Here is a 22732-nt window from a genome sequence, read left to right as displayed (position 1 = left end):
ATACCGTGGAAGTAATTTAACCAGAGGCTTAAAGCTACAAAAAGATTGAATGAAACATGATCTAAATAATTCGAGGACAGATGACGATCCGGGGGAATCTCGGGACAGAAGCCGGATGAAGACAATTACCCAACACCCTCTAATTAGAAGCATAGGGACATGTGATGACGGTATCTTAGGGGGTACCCCCTGCCAGTTTCCTCCAGTTTTAGCACTTGCTTGAACAAGTGTCTTAGCCAAACTTTATATAAAAAAAATGGGTAGACCATGAAGCCACCATGACCCCAGCACTTGGGGTAAATGCAGACCTAAAAATTGGTGCAGATTTTTTAATCAGGATTTTGGACTACAGTACCAACAACGTGGAAGAAATGCGAATATAAATGTAAACATTTATAGTAAATATATGTGTCTAAACTCATCAAAATTGAAATTACAAGACCAAGAAAGAGAAGTTGTGGAATTATGGAAATCACAGGATAGACATGTTGGTGATGAAAAAATGGAAATGCCATGAAGGGACCTTCATGAAGGAACCTCACACTGGTCCTACTCTTGGGATTATGGTCTTGGGTGGCATAATATATGGCAGATGGACTCCTCCAGTCTTCATTTCAGGTGCATTATCAGCTCAGAGTTACAGTGTTTCGGTTGAACCAGTGGTTCAGCCATTTCTCCAAAGTGTCCCAGCAGCTGTTTTTCAACACAACACAACAACTCCAGACCACATGTTGCTCGTATACTGTGAGCATCCTGTTTAGTCTAAACCTGCTACCATGGCTGCAGTGTCTCCAGACTTGTCTCCTATCGAGCACATCCGGGACGTCATTGGTCTGTGATTACACAGTAGATGCCAGCAGCGGACCTTGATGACTTGCCCAAGTGTATTCAGTGGCAGAACCTTCCTCAGACGACCATTAATGATGGCACTAATAGCAGCCTGCATGGTCTAAATGTCCTCCCATGGCTGCAGCGTCTCCAGACTTGTCTCCCATCAAGAACATCTGGGACGTCATTGGTTGATGATTACACAGTAGCTGCCAGCGGCGGACCTTGATGATTTGCTCAAGTGTATTCAGTAGAATAGATAGTTAGCGTGCACTCTCGTCAGAAAGAGGGAGGTGCTGATGAAGGGACACGTTGTGCCCAATACGTACAGTAAATTATATCATCGCACACTCAGAGGTTCAAATGCAGTGTTCGTTTATTAATGAGGCATAACATCAAACCAAATAGTTGTAGTTGCGACAGTGATTGGCGACTGAAGACGTTTCGGCCTCATCCAGGCCTTTTTCATTAAGTCGCGCTACTAAAAAAGGAAATACAGTGTTAAGGATACAGACATATGAAATTAAAACATGATGTAGGTAGGAGTTCCATTGTTAAAGATGTTGATAGACGAAAAAAAGAGGAAATGGGATAGGGAAAGGTAGAGGGGAGGGTGGGGGTGGTGGGGGTGGGAAAGGGGGGAAGATGGAGGGTGGGAGGGAGGGAAGGGTATCAGGAGAGAGGAAGAGGGATAGAGGCAGGTGACAGAGATAAGACTTAATAAAATCACAATTATTACATATATACATTATATACAAAAAAGAGGGGTTGCCGAGTATCGTACAGTATTTAGTAGGGTTACCTTATATAGGTTTAGATGCAGGTATGTGCCGACAGAGGTAAAGATATAAATCTTTTTAATGGTGCTGTAATAGCAAGAAATGCATGTTAAGGGAATGCACACAACATGGTCAAATAGTAGATTTTTATAAAAGGATCTATACCTCTTGTATCACGTGTTCCACAATCTATAAGAGATTCATTTGCTGGTGTGGTATGACACATCTGTGTCTTGGTACAGTGCTGGTGTCCCAGATATGGCAGGGAGAGGAGAGGAGGGGCGGTATAGCCGTTTCTCTGTATTGTTATTTGTGCACCATGGGAGGCTGGAGTGGAAAGAGCGTCCCAGTTAGTAACCAGTGTACAAGGGGGAAGGGGAAAAAAAAAGTATCATAGACAAGGAAAAATCCCTAGGGGCCTCAGGAGTAACCTCGTCCCACTCTTTTCTCGGATAACGAACAATATTGTGAAAAAATTAAGAAAATACTTAATAAATGTTCTCTTGACATTATTATTCTGACAGTAGATTTCTTACAGAGAGCCATCCACGACAGCCAGAAAACCATCTCCGCCATCGAGACTCAACTTACCGCTAACTTATCTTCAGCCGAGTGGAGCACACTGAAAAACAAGACTGATAAAATCCTGTCGGACTTCCAGAAAACTCTACAGAAACGTAAGCGCCAGAAATTCCAGAGAGACCAAGAGGACTATAGCAATAATCAAGTCTACAGATGGAACGCCTCCTCCGGTCCCTCCACCCACCGCCATCAACCAGGCCAACGCAACTACAACTCCTTCAGCTCAGGAAGCGATTCATCTACAGGTCGACAAGAGTCGAGTTTTTTATGGAAAAACAAGAAAGGAGGACGCCAACATCCAGACCCACGAGGAGATCATGGAAACGAAAGGATGACAACCCGCTCCCAGGTAAGACACCGAACCTGGTGAAGAACATCTCCAGTTATACCCTTTCCCCCACAGAACTGGCAGTCCTACAGAAAGGTTTATCCTTTTGTCCAACACCAAACTGGGACACATTCCAGTTGGAGAAGGACCTACAGCGCTTCTACCGATCTCTCCTGATACCCTTCCCTCCCTCCCACCCTCCATCTTCCCCCCTTTTCCACCCCCACCACCCCCACCCTCCCCTCTACCTTTCCCTATCCCATTTCCTCTTTTTTTCATCTATCAACATCTTTCACAATGGAATTCCTACCTACATCATGTTTTAATTTCATATGTCTGTATCCTTAACACTGTATTTCCTTTTTTAGTAGCGCGACTTAATGAATAAGGCCTGGATGAGGCCGAAACGTCTTCAGTCGCCAATCACTGTCGCAACTACAACTATTTGGTTTGATGTTATGCCTCATTAATAAACGAACACTGCATTTGAACCTCTGAGTGTGCGATGATATAATTTACTGCAAGTGTATTCAGTGGCAGAACCTTCCTTAGACGACCATCAATGATGGCACTAATAGCAGCCAGCATGGTCTAAACGTGCTCCCATGGCTGCAGCGTCTCCAGACTTGTCTCCCATCAAGAACATCTGGGACGTCATTGGTTGATGATTACACAAGAGCTGCCAGCGGCGGATCTTGATGATTTCCTCACACGACCATTAATGACTTCATTGATAGCAGCCGAGGCCGTTATTGCGGGGATTTCTGCACACGGCGCTTATACTCCAGACTGAATAAGTCCAGATGTTTTCAGAATTTTGTTTCCATTGTTTCATCATTTGCTCATCATGAACATGTCTCCAACCTGCGCGGTTCCTTCCACTTCTCAATAATATCATATATCACTCACAAGTGATGGGGGAACATTTAAGAGGGAAAAAAAATGTCATGAACGGACTTGTTGCCACGGTGGCTTATATTACAGGACCACGTTGGTATCAGAGAGATCTGCTACTACCTGTAGCTACAGGGGTTATTTTTATGATTTAAAGACAATCATGGCTGAACACATATTTTCTTAGCAGCACGGTGGGCTTGAATTTTCTTGAAATCACATCCACTTTGCATGAACCAGGTCTCATTCGGATATCAGTTTTTCGCGTATGCGTGCTATCTGCGTTTTTCATGGAACTCACACCTGTCTATGGGGCTGTTCACATGTCATGTGTATTTTTGCGAACCGAGTGGTCCACACAAAAGCACGGAGAAGTCATGTATCAAATTTGCCAATGCAAATATATGGGTCCGTGAAAAAAAAAATCAGACAGCACTCATTTGCCGTTCGTGTGCTGTTTTTCAACTGTTTTTCAACTGACTCTTTGAAGAAGCTGGCGAAACCTCCACCTTTTCCTTTTTTTTTTTTCAAAAAAACTGATAAAACCTGACACCATGACCAAACTCTGATGAAAATTGGATCAGAAACACTGATTAAACTCAGACCGTTTTTTAACGTATAAGAAAAATCATTGACATCTGAGAAAAAAAACACCAAGTGGGAACGTGGCATTAACAAGCTCTACATCTATATTAGAGACAGAACCAATGGCCTTCGTAACAAATAATAACAATCGTAATTATTTTTCCGCAAAATTTAGGAAACTCCTATACAAGCCTCATCTTCTGCCCTTCATAATATAAAAGTCTGGACAGCTTTAAAATATGTATACCCAATAATCGAATTACATGCAAGTCCATTGTGTCATGGAGGCTGGAAATAAGACATTCTGAATATTTGTCTTAGGGTAAAGGCCTTTGATCCTTAATACTTCACATTTACTTGGTCAAATTGAGGTCAGATGGATCGCAGACTCCTTGAAGAGTAGCGTCTAAAGTTATCTGCGACTGATCCGTCAAACCAGCTGCAAACGTTTTCTGCGGTTAATTGGATAATCTCGTTAGAACAACATCTCTTCTTTATATAATCAAAGAGATGTTACCGGCGAGGATCAATAATCCCTCCGCACGTGATCATAATTGAAAAATGAAGAACAGATAATTTATGGAAGATCCTGGATATGGACGCTGCTGATCAAGTAATGGAGCACTACAATGTTGCGGAGGCTGACCCGCTCCACCGGCTTACATGTTAATTCACATTGAGCCGCATTATACAGTGGCTTGGACAAATGGTCTATGTCAAAGATCTAAGAGCTGGGACGGGATGACATCACCGTGCAGAAACTGTAATCATATTTGTCATAGTTCTTAAATCTGTTCTGGAATATTAGTACCAGCGGAAGGGCAGATGTTTGCCACGGATGCCCAATGACGGGAGAATGATTGATTAGCTATTTATGTTTTAAATCTGCTTAGCTAGATACAAAAACTACCAAAAGAAAAAAAAAATTAAATACTTTATTCCGTTTTCTATAACCTTTTGAAGCTGGTGCTGAGGATTTACTGTAAGTCATCAGTGGCTTCATGCCAAGTCCTCTTTTACGGCCAAGCTCCTCGTGGTGCCTCTAGTCATATACAACTTGTCCCTACGCAGCTGTTGAAGTTTTATTGAACTTGTAGTTCTCGCTGCATAATTTCTATATTTATTTAATAAGAAGCAAGACAGAAGAAGAATCAACGTCTTAAAAATGTGGTGCTGGAGAAGGATGTTGTCAATATCATGGATGGCAAGAAGAACATACAAAACAATTTTGGAACAAATCAAGGCAGACATGTCACTCCAAGCAAAGATCACCAAGATACGTCTAGCCTACTTTGGACACATCGTAGGAAGAGAGGAATCACTGGAGAAGGACATCATGGTCAGAAGAATAGAAGGAACAAGGCGAAGAAGAAGACCAGAAACCTGGTGGCTTGCTACAATCAAAAGAACAGTGGAGAAGACCCTGGTGGATCTATCTAGACTTGCAAAAAATCAATCTTCCTACAGATCGTTCATCCATTAAGTCACCATGGCTCGAACTCGAGCCGAAGACCATTAAATAAATAATTTTAATATTTTTATGCTTTGCTTATTTAATGCGATCATATGCTTCAGGGCTTTACAGACATCATCATCTCTGTCCCCATTGGGGCTCACAGTCTAGATTCCCTATCAGTATGTATTTGGAGTATTGGAGGAAACCGGAGAACCTGGAGGAAACTCATGCAAACTCGGAGAGAACATACAAACTCTTTGCAGATGTTGTCCTTGGTGGGATTTGAACCAAGGACCCCAGCATTGCAAATCTACAGTGTTAACTAGCATATGCACTACTATAAAGACTATTGGCAGTCATCAAAGAGTACTATGACAGTATAATGGTACAGGCAGCATGTTATGTACTTTTTCTTTACAGGTCTCGGAATGCACCAGATTATTTTTCCGCTGCTCCAACACGAGCGCTCTGGTGGTCCTGCTGGTCTTTGTGAAATTTCCTCCCTCTCTATATGTTAATGAAAAAAAACAGAAATAGATTGAGGCAAAATTCTTGTGTCATGGATACATCTATTGGATTTTTTGGCAGTTTGGTCAAGAGTCACTCCAAGTAAGCACAGAAGTATTGGAATGGTGTAGGGAGGTCACCTACTAAAGTTCTTGGCTTTGTGAACTATCTATAGGAAATGACGTCCAAATCATCTTTAAGTTAAAGTCAATTACTATATTGCTCCATTTAGGATGGAGATACCGGGGAATGGAGCTCCTGTGGTAGCAAATGCAACGGATGAAAATAGTAACAAAATAGAATAATTTATTAAAAACACAACGTGTTTCGGCTGTATCCAGCCTTCCTCAGGCGTTGTGTTTTCAATAAATGATTCTATTCTTGGTACTATTTTCATCCGTTACATTCGCTACCAAGGGAGTGCCATTTACCTGGTATCTCCACCCTAATTACGCACTGCTGGAACTCCCTTGAAGGATTTTCCAACAGTACACCTGGTTGGCTGCACCTACTGGATCTTACTTATGTGCTCTTGGAGCTGTGCGCTAATGTGCACAACTTCATCAGATGAAAAAATTCCCTATTTTTTGGTTTGAACATTTTTAATTACACTACTCTCAGAAAGTGCTATTTTATCTGCTTCTTCCCTCAAGGGAGCTCCACTATTGGTATATATTCCCCATAATAAAATAAAAACAACCTATACTTGCCTCTAGGGCCGGCGCCATTCCAGAGATGTCGGTGCCAGGGCTCGTGTGACATTGGCTGCAGGGCTCATGTGACATAACAGTTAGCAGACGCTAATGGGCTCCTTCATTTTCACTTTCTTTGGTAACTGACATCCAGAGGAAGTCAGAGAGCAGCAGCACTCACAGCTCTCACTTCTTCTGGATTTCAGTTTCTTCAGAATAAAGTGAGAGTAAAGCTGCTGATTTGGCTGCAGGGCTCACGTGACATAACAATGTCTAGAGAGAGCCCTGGGAAACCCGACGCTGACATCGCTGGAATGGTGCCGGCACTGGAGGTGAGTACATGCTCTTTATTTTTCGTGGGAAAATACTGTAACCAAGAAAGGGTTAACCGAGTAATAGACATCTATTAATGTATGATCGGTGGGGGGTCCAACCTGTAAGAGTCCCATTTACTTGAATGAGCAGTGTATGTCATATTTCCAAGCTTTTTAGAATCGACTTTCCAGGAGGTACCTGAGTGCAACACCAAAAACTCGCAGCTGAAATTTTTTTCCCATTACCATGCCTACTTTTACAATACACCCATAACAGACCACCTCCTCCAAACCCTATTCCATGCTGGTTATGCACACAAAACCTGCCGGAAGTGCTGCTTTCCGATAGGTTCAGGGGGCTTCGATTTGGGAGTTCCAGCAGTGTGTAATTAGGGTGGAGATACCAGGTGAATTTCACTCCCTTGGTAGTAAATGTAACAGATGAAAATAGTACCATAAATAAAATAATTTACTAAAAACACAACGCCTGAAGAAGGCAGCATACAGCCGAAACATGTTGTGCACTTGATGAAAAATACAATGCCTGAGGAAGGCTGGATACAGCCGAAACATGTTTTGCACTTGGGTGGTTTGCCAACTCTTAAAGGAATCTTGGAGGTGACCCGGGACAGCTGGCTAGTATAGTGTATACTGTCTGACATTTCTGTGTAGTTGTTACGTCACCGCTGCAGCCAGTCAACAAAGCCCAGAGCAACAGAGGAGGACAGGTTTTGGAGCAGGGGAGGGTGAGTAACTGCTGAGTGTTATGTTCAAGTAGTGAATAAAAAAATCATTGGAAACCTTCTTTAAAGACCCGTGATAGTCGGGGGGATATTTTGAGAATTTTTTATTGGGGCCTTTGAGCTTCTAGTTGTGACCAGGGGTAGATTTTCTAACTAAATTCACAGTAATTATTTTGAACTGATTTATCAAAAAAAAATCCAGCAAAAAAATGCTGTTAAACTAGCACAACCCCTGGGGCCCAATACAGGTCAGAAAAGTGCACAATATTCTGATTGCTCCAAGTGATCACTAAACATGGAATAAATGAATATGTGAATAGTGTAATTAATGGCTGCAATAAAGGAAACCATGTGGATCTTGCTACAAATCTATCTTCTGCTTTTCTTCAATCACTGTATCAAAGAGAGATGAGAGTCTGCAATGCAGAAAAGCTGCATACATTACACTGATATACAGCCATGTGCGCGTCTTAAAACGGACAATGCCCTGGACAGCTGCCAATACATTTTTCAAGACATTTATTTTCTTTCTTTTTCAAAATTTTCTCTATTAAAAGCGGATCTGTCACCAGATTTCCCAATGAAACGCTATATGCTATTAAATAGATCTTGGGATGCTGTAATTACTTTAGAAAACCATTTCAGAATGGCTGCACAATCAACGCAATCTCCTCCCACTTAGCCTGATTGAAGGCTCCTCAGGGTCCCTCCTCTCTGCTGCTGTAGCTGAGATCTCACACTGCTCAGTACAAGCTGCAGATTGCAGTCAGGCTGCGTCGACAGAGACTGAATACACTTGGACTCATGAGTAGAAATGAGCGAACCTGAACTTCAAAGTTCGGCGTTCGTAACGGACAGTTAGTGTCCAGTGCTAAATGCCGAACACGGACTTCTCCCGGAAGTCCATTGCAAGGTTTAGAGTTCTGGGGAAAGTCCAGGAGGAGAGAGAGAATTTTCCAGCTCAAAAGTTCGGTTCCTCACTGTTTTTAATGGGGTTCGGGTTTTGGTCTAATTTTGGGTAGAGTTCTGGCACCTGAACCGAACTTTGGAATAAAGTTCGGGTCGGTACCAGAACCTGAATTTCCATGGGTCCGCTCATCCCTAAAAATAACAGTTTTATTAGCAGGAAATTATCACTAGTTTGTATAACTCCACACCTATCAATGATTTGCAGTTTTCTGCATACGCACACTGTACACAACCAATCAGTGGTGTGGGCGGGGTTATACAGAGCTCAGCATTCAGAGAACTGTTAGATCAAAAACAGTTTTCAATCAAAACTGCAGCAAGCAGCCCAGTAAGTGACACATCTCTGGAAACAGGGTCTCTGTGTCACGCTGTCTCTGTGTACTGGAGGTAGGGGGCCTAAGCTGACCCTAAGCTGGGGCCCTGACTAATCCCTCTACCTGGAGGTACTGTTAAAGGTACAGAGGTCCAGGCTGCCAGCGTAACCCCTACCTCCTGAGGATCCCTGCACCTAAGTAATCTAGTCCTGAGAAGGACCCCTGATCACAACAAAAGGGGACAGGTAATAATATGCCCACACTCAGTACTTAGACAAACGAGACAGTACAAGGGTAAAACCAAAACCACCTTGCATACAAAAACTACACAACTACAACAGAGGGAACACCAAAGGGAAAGGAGATAAATGATAAAGCGAGGAAGGGAAAAAACACTCCAAATACCATGATCCGCTCTGTTAGTCTGCATGAAATGCTTTCACTGACACTTCCCCAACAGACAGGCAGGCATTTGAAGGAGTCCCACTACAGCAGCATTGATTGCAGCTGGGCGAGGCTGGACCTCGTCTAGCACAGAGAGAGAGAGAGTTAACTCCCTCAGTGCCGAAAAACACAAAGCACCAAAAACTCAGCTGCGAGAAGTCAGGCTGTGTAATCGTGACGATCTTCGTGGCGACACACCCGTGACACTCTGTCTCTACATTATGCTAATTTCAGATGGGGTAGCAAAAACCTGGTGAGAGATTCCCTTTAAGCATGTATACACTTTGTATTGTGAGATCTGCTTTTACACTGTGTGCAGAATTATTAGGAAAATGAGTATTTTGATCACATGATGCTTTTTATACATGTTGTCCTACTCCAAGCTGCATAGGCTTGAGAGCCAACTACCAATTAAGTAAATCTGGTGATGTGCATATCTGTAATGAGGAGGGGTGTTGACTAATGACATCAACACCTTATATAAGGTGTGCTTAATTATTAGGCAACTTCCTTTCCTTTGCCAAAATGGGTCAGAAGAGAGATTTGACGGGCTCTGAAAAGTCCAAAATTGTGAGATGTCTTGCAGAGGGATGCAGCAGTCTTGAAATTTCCAAACTTTTGAAGCGTGATCACCGAACAATCAAGCATTTCATAGCAAATAGCGAACAGGGTCGCAAGAAGCGTGTTGGCCAAAAAAGGCGCAAAATAACTGCCATAAATTGAGGAAAATCAAGCGTGAAGCTGCCAAGATGCCATTCGCCACCAGTTTTGCCATATTTCAGAGCTGCAACGTTACTGGAGTATCAAAAAAGCACAAGGTGTGCGATACTCAGGGACATAGCCAAGGTAAGGAAGGCTGAAAAACGACCATCTTTGAACAAGAAACATAAAATAAAATGTCAAGAATGGGACAAGAAATATCTTAAGACTGATTTTTCAAAGGTTTTTATGGACTGATGAAATGAGAGTGACTCTTGATGGGCCCGATGGATGGGCCAGAGGCTGGATCAGTAAAGGGCAGAGAGCTCCACTCCGACTCAGACGCCAGCAAGGTGGAAGTGGGGTACTGGTATGGGCTGGTATCATCAAAGATGAACTTGTGCGACCTTTTCGGGTTGAGGATGGAGTGAAGCTCAACTCCCAGACCTACTGCCAGTTTCTGGAAGACAACTTCTTCAAGCAGTGGTACAGGAAGAAGTCGGTATCGTTCAAGAAAAACATGATTTTCATACAGGACAATGCTCCATCACATGCATCCAACTACTCCACAGCATGGCTGGCCAGTAAAGGTCTAAAATAAGAAAAAATAATGACATGGTCCCCTTGTTCACCTGCTCTGAACCCCATAGAGAACCTGTGGTCCATCATAAAATGTGATCTACAGGGAGGTAAAACAGTACACCTCTCGGAACAGTGTCTGGGAGGCTGTGGTGGCTGCTGCATGCAATGTTGATCGAAAACAGATCGAGCAACTGATAGAATCTATGGATGCAAGGCTGCTGAGTGTCATCATAAAGAAAGGTGGCTATATTGATCACTAATTTTTTTGGTTTTTGTTTTTGCATGTCAGAAATGTTTATTTCTAAATTTTGTGCACTGATATTGGTTTACCTGGTGAAAATAAACAATTGAGATGGGATTATATTTGTTTTTTATTAAGTTGCCTAATAATTCTGCACAGTAATAGTTACCTGCACAAACAGATTTCCTCCTAAGATAGCCAAATCTAAAACAAAAACCACTCCAACTTCCAAAAATATTAAGCTTGGATATTTATGAGTCTTTTGGGTTGATTAAGAACATAGTTGTTGATCAATAATAAAAATAATCCTCGAAAATACAACTTGTCTAATAATTCTGCACACAGTGTAAGGAAAATCCCACCTAAATTCAACTTTTGATATGTTACCAAGACTTATGAGCTGGTGACCAGGGCATACTTGCCAACATTTACAATGCAAACTTCTTTGAATGCCCCCAATTTGGGGCCTGTTTTCAGGCCCCACCACTTTAGCAATTCGGTTCTCAAGAAAGTCCTGCCAAAACCAGGTCTGTTTGTAAATATGCAGGATGACCTAATGGGGGGGCAACACAGGAAGGTGGGGTCCAGAATTCATCAAAAAATAAAGTCTTATTTCTTTAGATCCACATATCACAAGCATAAGAAAATCTCCCATTGGTCCTTGCTTACATATTTAAGCCATAGCACACCTCCCTCCTAAAATTAGCGCTCCCCGAGTACGGAGGAGCAGAGCCGGTCGAAAAGATTTCCATTTTTTTTTTATTTCATCACTTTGGGACTATTAAAGGCTTGTTGAGTTGTGGTCTATCCCTTTAAGAATCTGCTCCGATTGTCTTAAGGTGCATTTCTTGTTCCCAATCATTGGCTTGTAAAAAAAAACATTATAATCAATAGAAAAAATTAGTTGTCCTTATACATCTTATCTAGAGTTGCTGCGCTAGTCAAATGCACATTAATCAATGAGTTTGGTACCAGATCTAAACATAGCACAGTCCTGAGGCACAGACATAATAAAGAGACAGCACTTGACAGTTAAACATCACCGTTGAGACACACAACTTGGTGGTTACACATCTCAATTATTGAACAGGGCACAAAACTTGGTGGCCACAGACAGCATTAGGAGCAGTCTTGGCGCAGTTCACAAATATAACAGGTGTTTTCAGAACTTAGCCAGTTGGCTCATCACTCTCTGTGGTCCATCTGATAAACCTTAGTGTCTCCCATACCCAAAATAATCACTAAGGACTATAGATTCTTATTACTGTCCAACACATCCGTTGAGTTTATCACTAGCCATCTGACCACAAGGCATGCAAAGCTGCCTCTTTATAAAAACTGGCTCCCTATAGGGGTGTAACTATAGGCAGTGAAAGGGTTGCACTCGGGCTGTGGAGCATAAGAAGGGCCAAAAAGGTCCTCTTGGCCAGAAGAAAAGACCAATACTAATAAAGGTCCATGATTGTTAGGGGTTCTGTTGGAGATTTTGCTTAAGGACTCAGGAGCTTCAACTTACACCACTGGCCCCACCTAAAAAGGGAGCCGATGCAACACAAAGCTTCAGTCTCCTCACATGTGTCTTCTGACCCAGCCAATTCCATGCCCACCACTACAAATTTTCCAATACCACTATAGTAAAGGAGCAGTGTCTACAATAAAATGACGTAAAACAGTACACATCCATTTGCATAACATGCCATGGTATCATGAGGTGTAGCTGATCATAGCAAGGTAAATGTCTCCAGGAGCTTCAATGATGGTCTACAGGTCAAACAATACGTGTGTGTAGCATCGGCGTCTCTGCCTCCTGCCCGGCAGAGACGCCGTCCCCCTTACCGCCGCGGTCCTGCCCCGGCGTCTTCTGGCCTCCCTGCAGCTGCTGCTGGTGCACGCAGCTTCCCTGGCCCTGTGCTTAGGGCGCGCGTGCGCGCGCTCCCGCCCTCTTAAAGGGGCCGCGCGCGCCATCCTAAGAAGTCCCCGGCCAATGGCCGGAGGACTTCCCCTATAAAAGGCACCTCCTCCAATATGGAGGTGCCCATGCAAGGTTGTTGCTCTGTATGCTAAACTCTGCTTCAGCCCACAGGTCCCGCTGCCTGTCTGACTACCAGTCTAGTCCGTCTGAGTATCAGTCCAGTCTGCCAGCCTGATTACCAGTCCAGCCTGACAGTCTGCTTACAGCCCAGTCCGCTAGTCTGTCTATGGGCTTGGCCAATCCGCTTATCCGGAGCTTCCACCTGCTACCTGTCTCCGCCTGCCAAGGACACTCTCCAGCCCGACGGTCTGCCTCCGGTCAAACCCGCCAGTCTGTCTATGGGCTAGGCTAGCCTGCCTACTTGGAGAACTTGCCTGTTACCTGGAGGCTCCTGCCTGCACCTGCCATGTATACCTGACAGCCTACCTAGAGGCTCCCGCCCGTCACTCGCCGTGACCACCTGACAGCCTACCTAGAGGCTCCTGCCCGTCACTTGCCGTGACCACCTGACAGCCTACCTAGAGGCTCCTGCCTGCACCTGCCGGGTATACCTGACAGCCTACCTAGAGGCTCCTGCCTGTCACTTGCCGTGACCACCAGACAGCCTACCTAGAGGCTCTTGCCTGCACCTGCCGTGTATACCTGATAGCCTACCTAGAGGCTCCTGCTAGTTTCCTGCCGTGTCTGCCAGCCCGTCTGCCCGGATCTCTCGTCAGCCTGCCTGCCATGCTTATCTGCTGTACCGGTCAGTCTCGGCCTTCTGACCCATGGGAGTCACCTGCTCTCATAAAAGGTCGGTCCCCAGAGTAGCACCTGGTCCCTCTGCTCGGTCCTTCCCTGGTCACGGAGTTGATTGAGCCGCCGTACGGCCTTGGTCGGTCCGAGTTGATACCTAGTTACGCCCCTCTGGTCCCTCCTTAAACCGCAGCACAGAGGTTCCACAACCCGGATCCGTAACACTGTGAAGGGGCTGGTCTAAGGCTCTGACTGTCTCAAAGAAATGCTCCTTAAATTAATTTACCAGGAAGCGGTAAGTAGATTAAGATTTCTAGTCTACAGTAAAAAAGGAAACGCTTACAGATCTTACTGGGCTACTGGACTTCGTGTGACCCCAAGAAGAGAGTTGTCAAGTAATACAACAGAAAGGAATTTAAATCTTCTTCATAATGGAAATCCAACATGGAGTGTGACAAAAGATGTCGGTTGTCCGCCATCAACTGTTTGCAAAATGTGGTGTAAGTATAAATAAAATGAGAAGGTTAGAAAAGGAACATATTTGGGTAGACCAAGGAAAATGCCAAGTTGGGTAAAGAAAACTCAATGTGCCATAAAAATAGAAAATAACCAACAAAACAAAAAAAAGCAAAAAGTTGGAAACTTGTTTTAAAACATACAGATGGAAATCAAGATGGATTCAATCAAGTATCAGGAAATCCTAGGAGAAATTATTATGTGAGGATGGAGGATGGATGATGGCAATTGGGCATCATTGGCACTTCCAACAGTACAATGGCCCTAACCTAAGCACATCTAAAATTCCAGCAAAACTTGATTTCAAACGTCCTGGAAGATTCTGAAGCGGCTTTCACCTGACTTGAAACCCATAGAAAAATTTGCAGGGATTTGAAGAAGGCGATTTCAGCGTGTAAAGCCAAGAATATTAGTGAAATGGAGGCAATTGAGCAAGAGGAATGGGCTAAGATTCCTTAGGAACACTGCTAGAAGCTGGTGTCAAGTTTACAGCAGGTCATAACAGCCAGAGGTGCCCTACTAGGTACTAAACATGCCTGTCATGAAAAGGTTGAATTCTGACACTGCGGTAGTCAGTAAAAATGGCATTTATATTGGATTTGGAGAAACCACTTGTTAAATTAGTTGTGTTGAGCTATTTAAAGGGTTATTCCCAGAATTGCATTATTTTTTTATACAGACTAAGCCCAACAATGTATCTTTCTTGAACCTTTGTGTCTTTTTCCATCTCTATCTGCCCTTTTGTGCATCTTGCTTCACACAGCTGAATGGCTTGTTGTATTCTTATCTGCTCCAACTTTCTCAGCACCTCTTGCTTCTCTTCAGTGCTGCAGACCCCTCCCTCCTCTCCTGTGTGCTCCTATCTAGTCTCACCTCTCTGAGTTACCATGAAGCTAATCTAAGTGTAGAATTCACCTTATGTTTATGTGCACTCTCTGCTCTGTGCAAAACACTGCCTGGCTGATTTTATCTTCCGCATTTTACATCAGTATAGCTGCAGTATGATTTTACACCAGTGCTAGCTGGTTCTAGCAGAGCTAAACTCTCCTGCAATACTTCACAACAGAAATGTAGAGCTGTATTTGTTGCCTGTTGCTAACAGATCAGTGATGTTAAACTGCAAATGCTGCTCTGTTGATGCATATGCCAAAAGATAATCCTCTGCCATATGCATCAATAGAGCGTAACAAGTTTCAGGTTTTTTAAGCAATTAGAAAATCATGTATCATTTCCTTTGCACTTCACAAATACTTGCTAGTTAGTATATCACATAAAGTTCAGCTCTGCTAGAGAGGGAGAGTTCAGCTCTGCTAGAAGCTGTTAATGGTGATGTAAAATCACACTACAGCTATACTGATGTGGAAGGCAGAAGATAAAAATCAGCCAGGCAGTATACTGTACAGAAACAGAAAGTGCACACAAGCATAAGGTCAGAACTTTAACAATATTTACTTGGCTCCTCTTCTATGGCAATGTGTTGGTCTAGCATAGTAAAATGTCAATGAGATTTAAGATTCTCCCAAAAATCTGGGGTACCAAAGGAAATATGGACATTCCCAATCAGTGCAGGAAGAATTAAAGGGGTTGTCCACAGTTACAAAATAGTGGCATCTCTATCCAGTGTCCACGGTATGTGTGTATCGTAGATCAGCACCATGCATGTCAATACAACCCGACTTATAGAAAGAAATGGAGTTTTCCCTGAGAGAAAGCAGTTATGTTTTTCTAATTTTGGACATCCCAATGAAAGCCCATTTGCTCTGGAAACTCATGGGTTGGTCAACTGAAAGACCAATTTTATCACATGATGATCCTTTACTATGTCCCATTGGCCTCTCCTATCCCAATCTAGAAAAATCCATCTTCCAGACTTATTTCTTGGGAAAGTAGTCCACGACTCTGTCTGTACAGCTATAAAGGTATCCAAACCCTAAAACTTTACAACTTTTAGAAAAGTTATTAAAAATTAATCTTTGACTTGTCAAAAGAACAACCTAAACTTTTTCTTAGTGGTTATTTCTTGAGAAATAAGTCCACAACTCTGTTTGTCTGTACAGCTATAAAAGGTATCCAAACACCAAAACTTTACAACGTTTAGAAAAGTTATTAAAAATTACTCTTCGATTTGTCAAAAGAGCAACCTAAACTTTTTCTTAGCAGGTACATGGTTGACTTGCAATCATATTACTGGATCCTTCTTAATAATCCTCTTTCACATAGGAGTGAAAATCTATTCTTGCAGGGACCAGTACTCCGTGCCAAGAACCCTTGCCAGGCTACTTGACATGGGCCAATAGCCTGTTTGAGACCCAGACAGACAAACGAAGTTAATGGGAAAGTCTATTATATCCCATGAGGAAATCAGACTATAATACAAACTGTTTAACGTTTCCTTTTTCCCAAATGATAGTGTACTTCAAAAAGGGGTAATTACTATTAGAAAGAGTTGATGAAATGTCAGTGAACAATTATCCACAAAGCGCACTCTCGTCTATGGTATTTTGGTTTCGGGATATTTTGCAGGAGGAATCAGACACCCTGCAGTTGATGGGTAATACAATAACAGCTCTTGACAGGTTGTATAATCGTTGACAATACCTCCTGGTGTAAGGGGGCCATAAAGCATCCAGTCACATCTTGTCACTAACTGCACTGTCTTTAATACCCCGTGAAATTAGAGGGCACTCTTGAAGCAGGTTGGTAGTACAAAGTCCTCTTTCACATCTAATGGTGACAGCTGGAATTTCGATCAAGTCCTCGAGGCAAATAAAATGTGAAATATCATGGGCAATACCTAGAAAGGCCACTTCACAGAATTTCTATTGACATAGTTTAGTGTGAGAACACATAGACAACAAGACACGTTAATATTTTTTAAAGTTTTCCAGTGTCATTTATTAGACGTGACAATTATGACACCGGTTTGGTGACTAAACGAGGGGGTGTCAGGCATTAGCACAAAACAGATTTTTTATTCCTTATCCTAAATGGTTATTTCAAAGTTTAGATGGGTTCTTGTACCTGGTAATTGCTTAAAGAGTAAGTAAACTGAACTTTCATTTTTTTTATATCATTTAGTCCAGCATAAAAAGTTACTAAACTTTGCAAATCCCTTTATTAGGTGATTTTTCTTCATTCCTGTGAAATAAATTGCATGTAAGTAGCTTCCAAACCACTGCATTTTCCCTGGCCAGTTGGCTGTCTTCTGCTGCCTTGATATCAGAACATACTCCTATGGAGTACAGATAATGTGAAAGATAGTGAAAGGATGAGCACCTGTCTCCTCCTCTGAGTGTTCTGCTGCTGCAGGAGATTGTTCTGATAAGCAGGATACTAAGGGTATGTTCGCACTTGGCATTTTTGCAATGTTTTCTTTCTGCAGCAAAAATCAGTATTGGCAGGAAAAATGCTGTGTAAAATACATGCATTTTTAGTTTTTTTTGTATGTGCATGAAATTTTTGAAATATCATTCACTGTACTGGTACTGTAAATCGCAGCAAAAAAGCACTGAAAAAAAATTAATGTACACACTTTCAGTATTTCCAGCAGATTTTTCTGCAGCAAAATAGAGAGTGCTTGCAGATAAAAAAAAAAAGTGCTATTTTTGCCTGTGTTTTTTATGCGTTTTAACTCGTGTTTTTTCCCACTCAAGTGAATAAAAAAAAAGATGGAAAAACGCTGAAAGAATTGACAAGCTGCAGATTTGAAAAAAAAAAAGGTTCAAATCTGCAGGGAAAAAAATAAAGAAGCACGTGCATGAGATTTCAAATATCTCATTCACTGTGCTGCTACTGTAAAATGCTTTGTTTTTTTCAACAAAAACTTGCGCAAAACGGGGTGAGTGAACAAGCCCTAAGAAGAAGAGTGGAAGTCCAGCACCGTAAAAGATTTAGATAAAAATATTGTAGTCTTTATTCAAACAACATGATACAAAAATGTAAAAACTTGTGTGATAAAAAAACATGTACATAGTCTCGCTTACGCGTTTTGGACTGCTAGGAGTCCTTAGTCATAGAAATTCTATATTGCAGTTTCAAGTATGCTGTGTTAAATTTCTTAAAGGATCGGAATGTCCCATTTTTCATGCGCTTCCAAAAACGCATAAGAATACCTCCTCTTCTTCTTTACGCCCTATAGTAACAGGCATAGGATCTCTTAATGAACGTGTAACGGGTCCGGGTGGTGGAGCCTCTGTGCCTTGGAACAAGGAGGGAGCCAGAGGGGCAGGTGCTACTCTGGGGACGACCTTGTAAAAGAGCAGGTGGCTCCCACGGGTCAGATAGCTGGGACTGACCGGTATAGCGGGTGGACACAACAGGCAGGCAGCAGTCTCTGGGTTAGCTGACGGGTGGTCACGGTACGTGACGGAAGAAGTCTCTTGACTAGCAGGCTGGTGGTCACGGCAAGTGACGGCAGAGCAGGTAGAAGTCTCTTGGCTAGCAGGCAGGTGGTAACGGCATGTGACGGCAGAGCAGGTAGAAGTCTCTTGGCTAGCAGGCAGGTGGTCACGGCAAGTGACGGCAGAGCAGGTAGAAGTCTCTTGACTAGCAGGCAGGTGGTCACAGCATGTGACGGCAGAACAGGTAGAAGTCTCTTGGCTAGCAGGCAGGAGATCACGGCATGTGACGGCAGAGCCTCCAGGTAGGCAAGCAGGCGAGTAGCAGACGTGCGCTCCCAGGTGAGCGGGCTAACAGGTACGGCAGGTAGCAGGCAGGTAACTGGCAGGTGCTTCCTGGTATGCAGGTGGACTCGCCCATAGACAGACTGGCGGATGATTGGAGACAGACTGTCGGGCTGGAGAGAAGGCAAGCTGGCAGACAGGACTGGTAGTCAGGCTGGCAACGGGACCTGAGGGCTGAAGCTGAGGTGAGTATGCTTTGCAACAACTTTGCTCGGGCACCTCCATTTTGGAGAAGGTGCTTTATATATGGGAGGTCCTCCGGCCATTGGCCGGGGACTCCTTACGACGGCGCGCGCGGTCCCTTTAAGAGAGGGGGAGCGCACGCCCTAAGCACAGAGCGCGGGAAGGAGCGCGCGCCGGCAGCAGCGAGGAGGGGAGCGCAGGAGGACGCCGCGCCAGGAGCGGGAGGGTGAGAGGGACGGCGTCTCTGCCTAGCAGTGGGCAGAGACGCCGATGCTACAGTACCCCCCCCCCTTTAGGCCCCCCCTTTTTTAGGCCAGAGAGAAATTTCTCAAGAAGAAGCGGGACGTTGATGTTCTCCCTGGGTTCCCATGTTCTCTCCTCAGGACCAAACCCCTTCCAATCCACCAGAAAAAAAGTTCTCCCCCTTACCCTTTTGGTGGCCAGAATACTCTCTACCTCAAAGACGTCCTCAGCAGAAACCGGAGCAGGAGGAGTACCTAGATTGTTGGAAAAAGTGTTAAGGATAACGGGTTTGAGGAGAGATACGTGGAAGGAGTTGGGAATGCGTAGGATGGCCGGGAGTTTTAATTTGTAGGCTACTGGATTAATTTGCCTGAGGACTTCGAAAGGACCGATGAATCGAGGGCCCAACTTGTAGGAGGGTACTTTGAGCCGCACATGTTTGGAGGAGAGCCAGACCTTGTCTCCTGGACGAAATAGAGGCGGATCCAGACGTCTCTTATCAGCATATCTCTTCATCCGCTCGGAAGACAGAAGAAGAGTGGACCTAGTACTCTCCCAAATGGTAGAAAATTCGCTGACAAGAGACTCCGCAGCAGGGTTGTCCACAGAAGCGGAGACGGGAACCGGAATCCGGGGATGTTGGCCACAAACTATAAAGAACGGGGACTTGGAAGAGGATTCGCTCTCATGGTTATTATAAGAGAACTCGGCCCAAGGTAGGAGGTCCACCCAATCGGAATGGTGGGCATTAACGAAGTGATGGAGGTAGCTGGTAAGGATCTGAATGATCCGCTCCACTTGACCATTGGACTGTGGGTGGTAAGCGGAGGAGAAATCCAGGGTGACGTCCAGCAGCTTACATGTGGCTCTCCAGAAGCATGAGGTGAACTGAACCCCTCGATCCGACACGATGTGGAGGGGTAGGCCATGGAGACGGAAAATGTGGCGGATAAAGTCCTTAGCCAGCTCGGGTGCAGATGGGAGACCAGGCAGGGGAATGAAGTGGGCCATTTTAGAAAAGCGGTCAGCGACCACCCAAATGACTGTACACCCGGCAGAAACAGGAAGGTCGGTGATAAAGTCCATAGCAATGTGCTGCCATGGAGCAGCGGGTACGGGAAGGGGCAGAAGATGACCGGCTGGTAGTTGTCTGGGAACTTTGTTGCGGACACAAGACGAACAGGCCGTGACGAAGTCTACAACATCCTTACGCAGGGTAGGCCACCAGTAATGCCGGGTAATGAGCAGGAAGGTCTTCTTTTGGCCAGCATGGCCAGCTAGTTTAGAAGAATGACCCCAGCGAAGAACCTTCTCACGATCTGGTACAGCTACAAACGTCTTACCGGGTGGAAGACGAGTCAGATCCAAGGGGGCCACATTCATCACCTTGGAGGGGTCGATGATGTGCATAGGCTCCTCCTCTTGATCGGAGGACAGGAAGGATCGGGACAAGGCATCAGCTTTGACATTCTTGTCCGCCGGGCGGAAATGTAAGATGAAGTCGAAGCGGGCAAAAAACAAAGACCACCGGGCCTGACGCGGATTAAGTCTCTGGGCATTTTGGAGAGATGCCAGATTTTTGTGATCCGTGTAGATGATCACCGGGTATAGAGCCCCCTCAAGCAGGTAACGCCACTCCTCCAGCGCCAATTTGACGGCTAGCAATTCTCGGTCTCCTATGGAGTAGTTGCGCTCAGACGAGGAGAAGATTTTGGAGAAGAAGCCGCAGGTTACCATTCTCCTGGTAGAAGATTTTTGGGTGAGTACCGCTCCGGCTCCGGAGGAGGAGGCATCAATCTCCAGGTAGAATTGTTTATTACAGTCCGGACAGTGCAGGACTGGGGCAGAGGCGAAGGCTTTCTTTAAGGAAAGAAAGGCCTCCTCGGCTTCGGGCGACCATACCTTGGGATTAGCCCCCTTACGGGTGAGCGCAGATATGGGAGTAGTCTGGGACGAGAAGTGTGGGATGAAGAGACGATAGTAATTGGCGAAGCCCAGGAATCGCTGTATTGCCTTCAACCCCTCCGGACGGGGCCACCTCAGGACAGCAGAGAGCTTTTCGGGATCCATTCGCAAGCCTGTCTGGGAGATAACATAGCCCAAGAATGGAAGGGAGGTCTGGTCGAAGAGGCACTTCTCGTACTTGGCATAGAGGTGGTTCTGCCTGAGCCTAAGCAGGACCTGACGAACATCCCTCCGGTGTGTGGGGAGATCCGGAGAGAAGACCAAGATATCGTCCAGGTATACCACCACGCAGGAGTACAGGAGATCGCGGAAGATGTCGTTGACCAGTTCTTGAAAGACGGCGGGAGCATTGCAGAGACCGAAGGGTATCACACGGTACTCATAGTGACCGTCCCGGGTATTGAATACTGTCTTCCACTCATCTCCTTGACGGATACGGACCAGGTTATATGCTCCCCGAAGATCCAGCTTGGAGAAGATCCTGGCGCCTTTGAGGTGATCAAACAACTTGGAGATGAGCGGCAGGGGGTATTTGTTTTTTACCGTGATTTGATTGAGTCCTCTATAGTCAATACAGGGACGTAGCGAGCCGTCTTTCTTTTTGACAAAGAAGAATCCAGCTCCAGCCGGGGAGGTAGATTTTTGAATAAATCCCCTAGCCAGATTCTCTTCAATGTATTCAAACATGGCCCAGGATTCGGCCGCAGACAATGGGTAGATACGCCCACGGTGCGGAGTGGCGCCAGGTACCAGGTCGATCGGGCAATCATATGGCCTATGGGGTGGCAACGTCTCTGCTTCCTTTTTACCGAAGACGTCCGCATAGGGCCAGTATGGAGCCGGGAGACCGGGTAGATTAGCTGGAGTAGGCGGAGGGCGAGCTGGGCGGACCGGAACCAGGCAGGTCTTATGGCAGTCTGGTCCCCATCGGAGTACTTCACCGGATCGCCAGTTCAATACGGGTTCATGTATCTGTAGCCAGGGTAGACCAAGCAATAGGGAGTGAGAGAGTCCGGACAGCACATGGAATGAGACTTCCTCAGAGTGCAGCATTCCCACCTGCAGTGTTATGGGTTCAGTGACGAGCAGGATGGTCACCGGGAGAAGCCTTCCATCCACGGAGGCGACTGACAATGGTTCAGCCAGGGGCTTGGTGGGAATACGGTATCTCTCTACCAAAGACTGGGAGATGAGGTTTCCAGCAGCTCCAGAGTCCAGGTGGGCGATTTCAAAGTGGCGATTCTCTCCCCAGGAGATAGAGACAGACAAGGTTAGAGATGGAGAGGGCTTACTTTTGTCTAGGACGACCTGTCCAAGCAGACCTAGACACTGGAGTTTTCCGGCTTCTCCGGGCAGGAACGGATCAGGTGCTTTTTACTGCCACAATAGAAACAGATCCCCTCGGCTCGGCGTGACTCTTGGCGAGATTTGACCATCTTGGTCTGGTTGATCTGCATGGGCTCGGGTGAATGCGCCCGG

The 22732-nt window shown here is 44.8% G+C and overlaps 2 protein-coding genes across 7 annotated transcripts in view; one reads left to right on the top strand and one right to left on the bottom strand.

The window, feature by feature from the left end:
• LOC141172335 (testicular acid phosphatase homolog) overlaps positions 1–2495 on the top strand; it is a 125380-nt gene extending 122885 nt beyond the window's left edge. For all 6 annotated transcript variants that reach the window (XM_073656431.1, XM_073656434.1, XM_073656428.1 and 3 more), the window contains one exon: positions 2146–2495. In XM_073656431.1, the coding sequence (XP_073512532.1) occupies positions 2146–2204 (59 nt within the window). In that variant the 3' untranslated portion in view covers positions 2205–2495. The remainder of the gene's footprint in view (positions 1–2145) is intronic.
• Positions 1–22732, bottom strand: part of LOC141172336 (neurotrophin-4-like) — a 143573-nt gene that overhangs the window by 36211 nt on the left and 84630 nt on the right. The gene's annotated exons all lie outside the window — the stretch shown is intronic.

This window comes from Phyllobates terribilis, unplaced genomic scaffold, assembly GCF_046119375.1.
Source record: "Phyllobates terribilis strain yellow unplaced genomic scaffold, ASM4611937v1 Scaffold_12__6_contigs__length_324123572, whole genome shotgun sequence".
NCBI lineage: Eukaryota > Metazoa > Chordata > Amphibia > Anura > Dendrobatidae > Phyllobates > Phyllobates terribilis.
The sequence above is the reverse complement of the archived record's forward strand: the minus strand, read 5'-3'. Positions and strand labels throughout refer to the sequence as shown.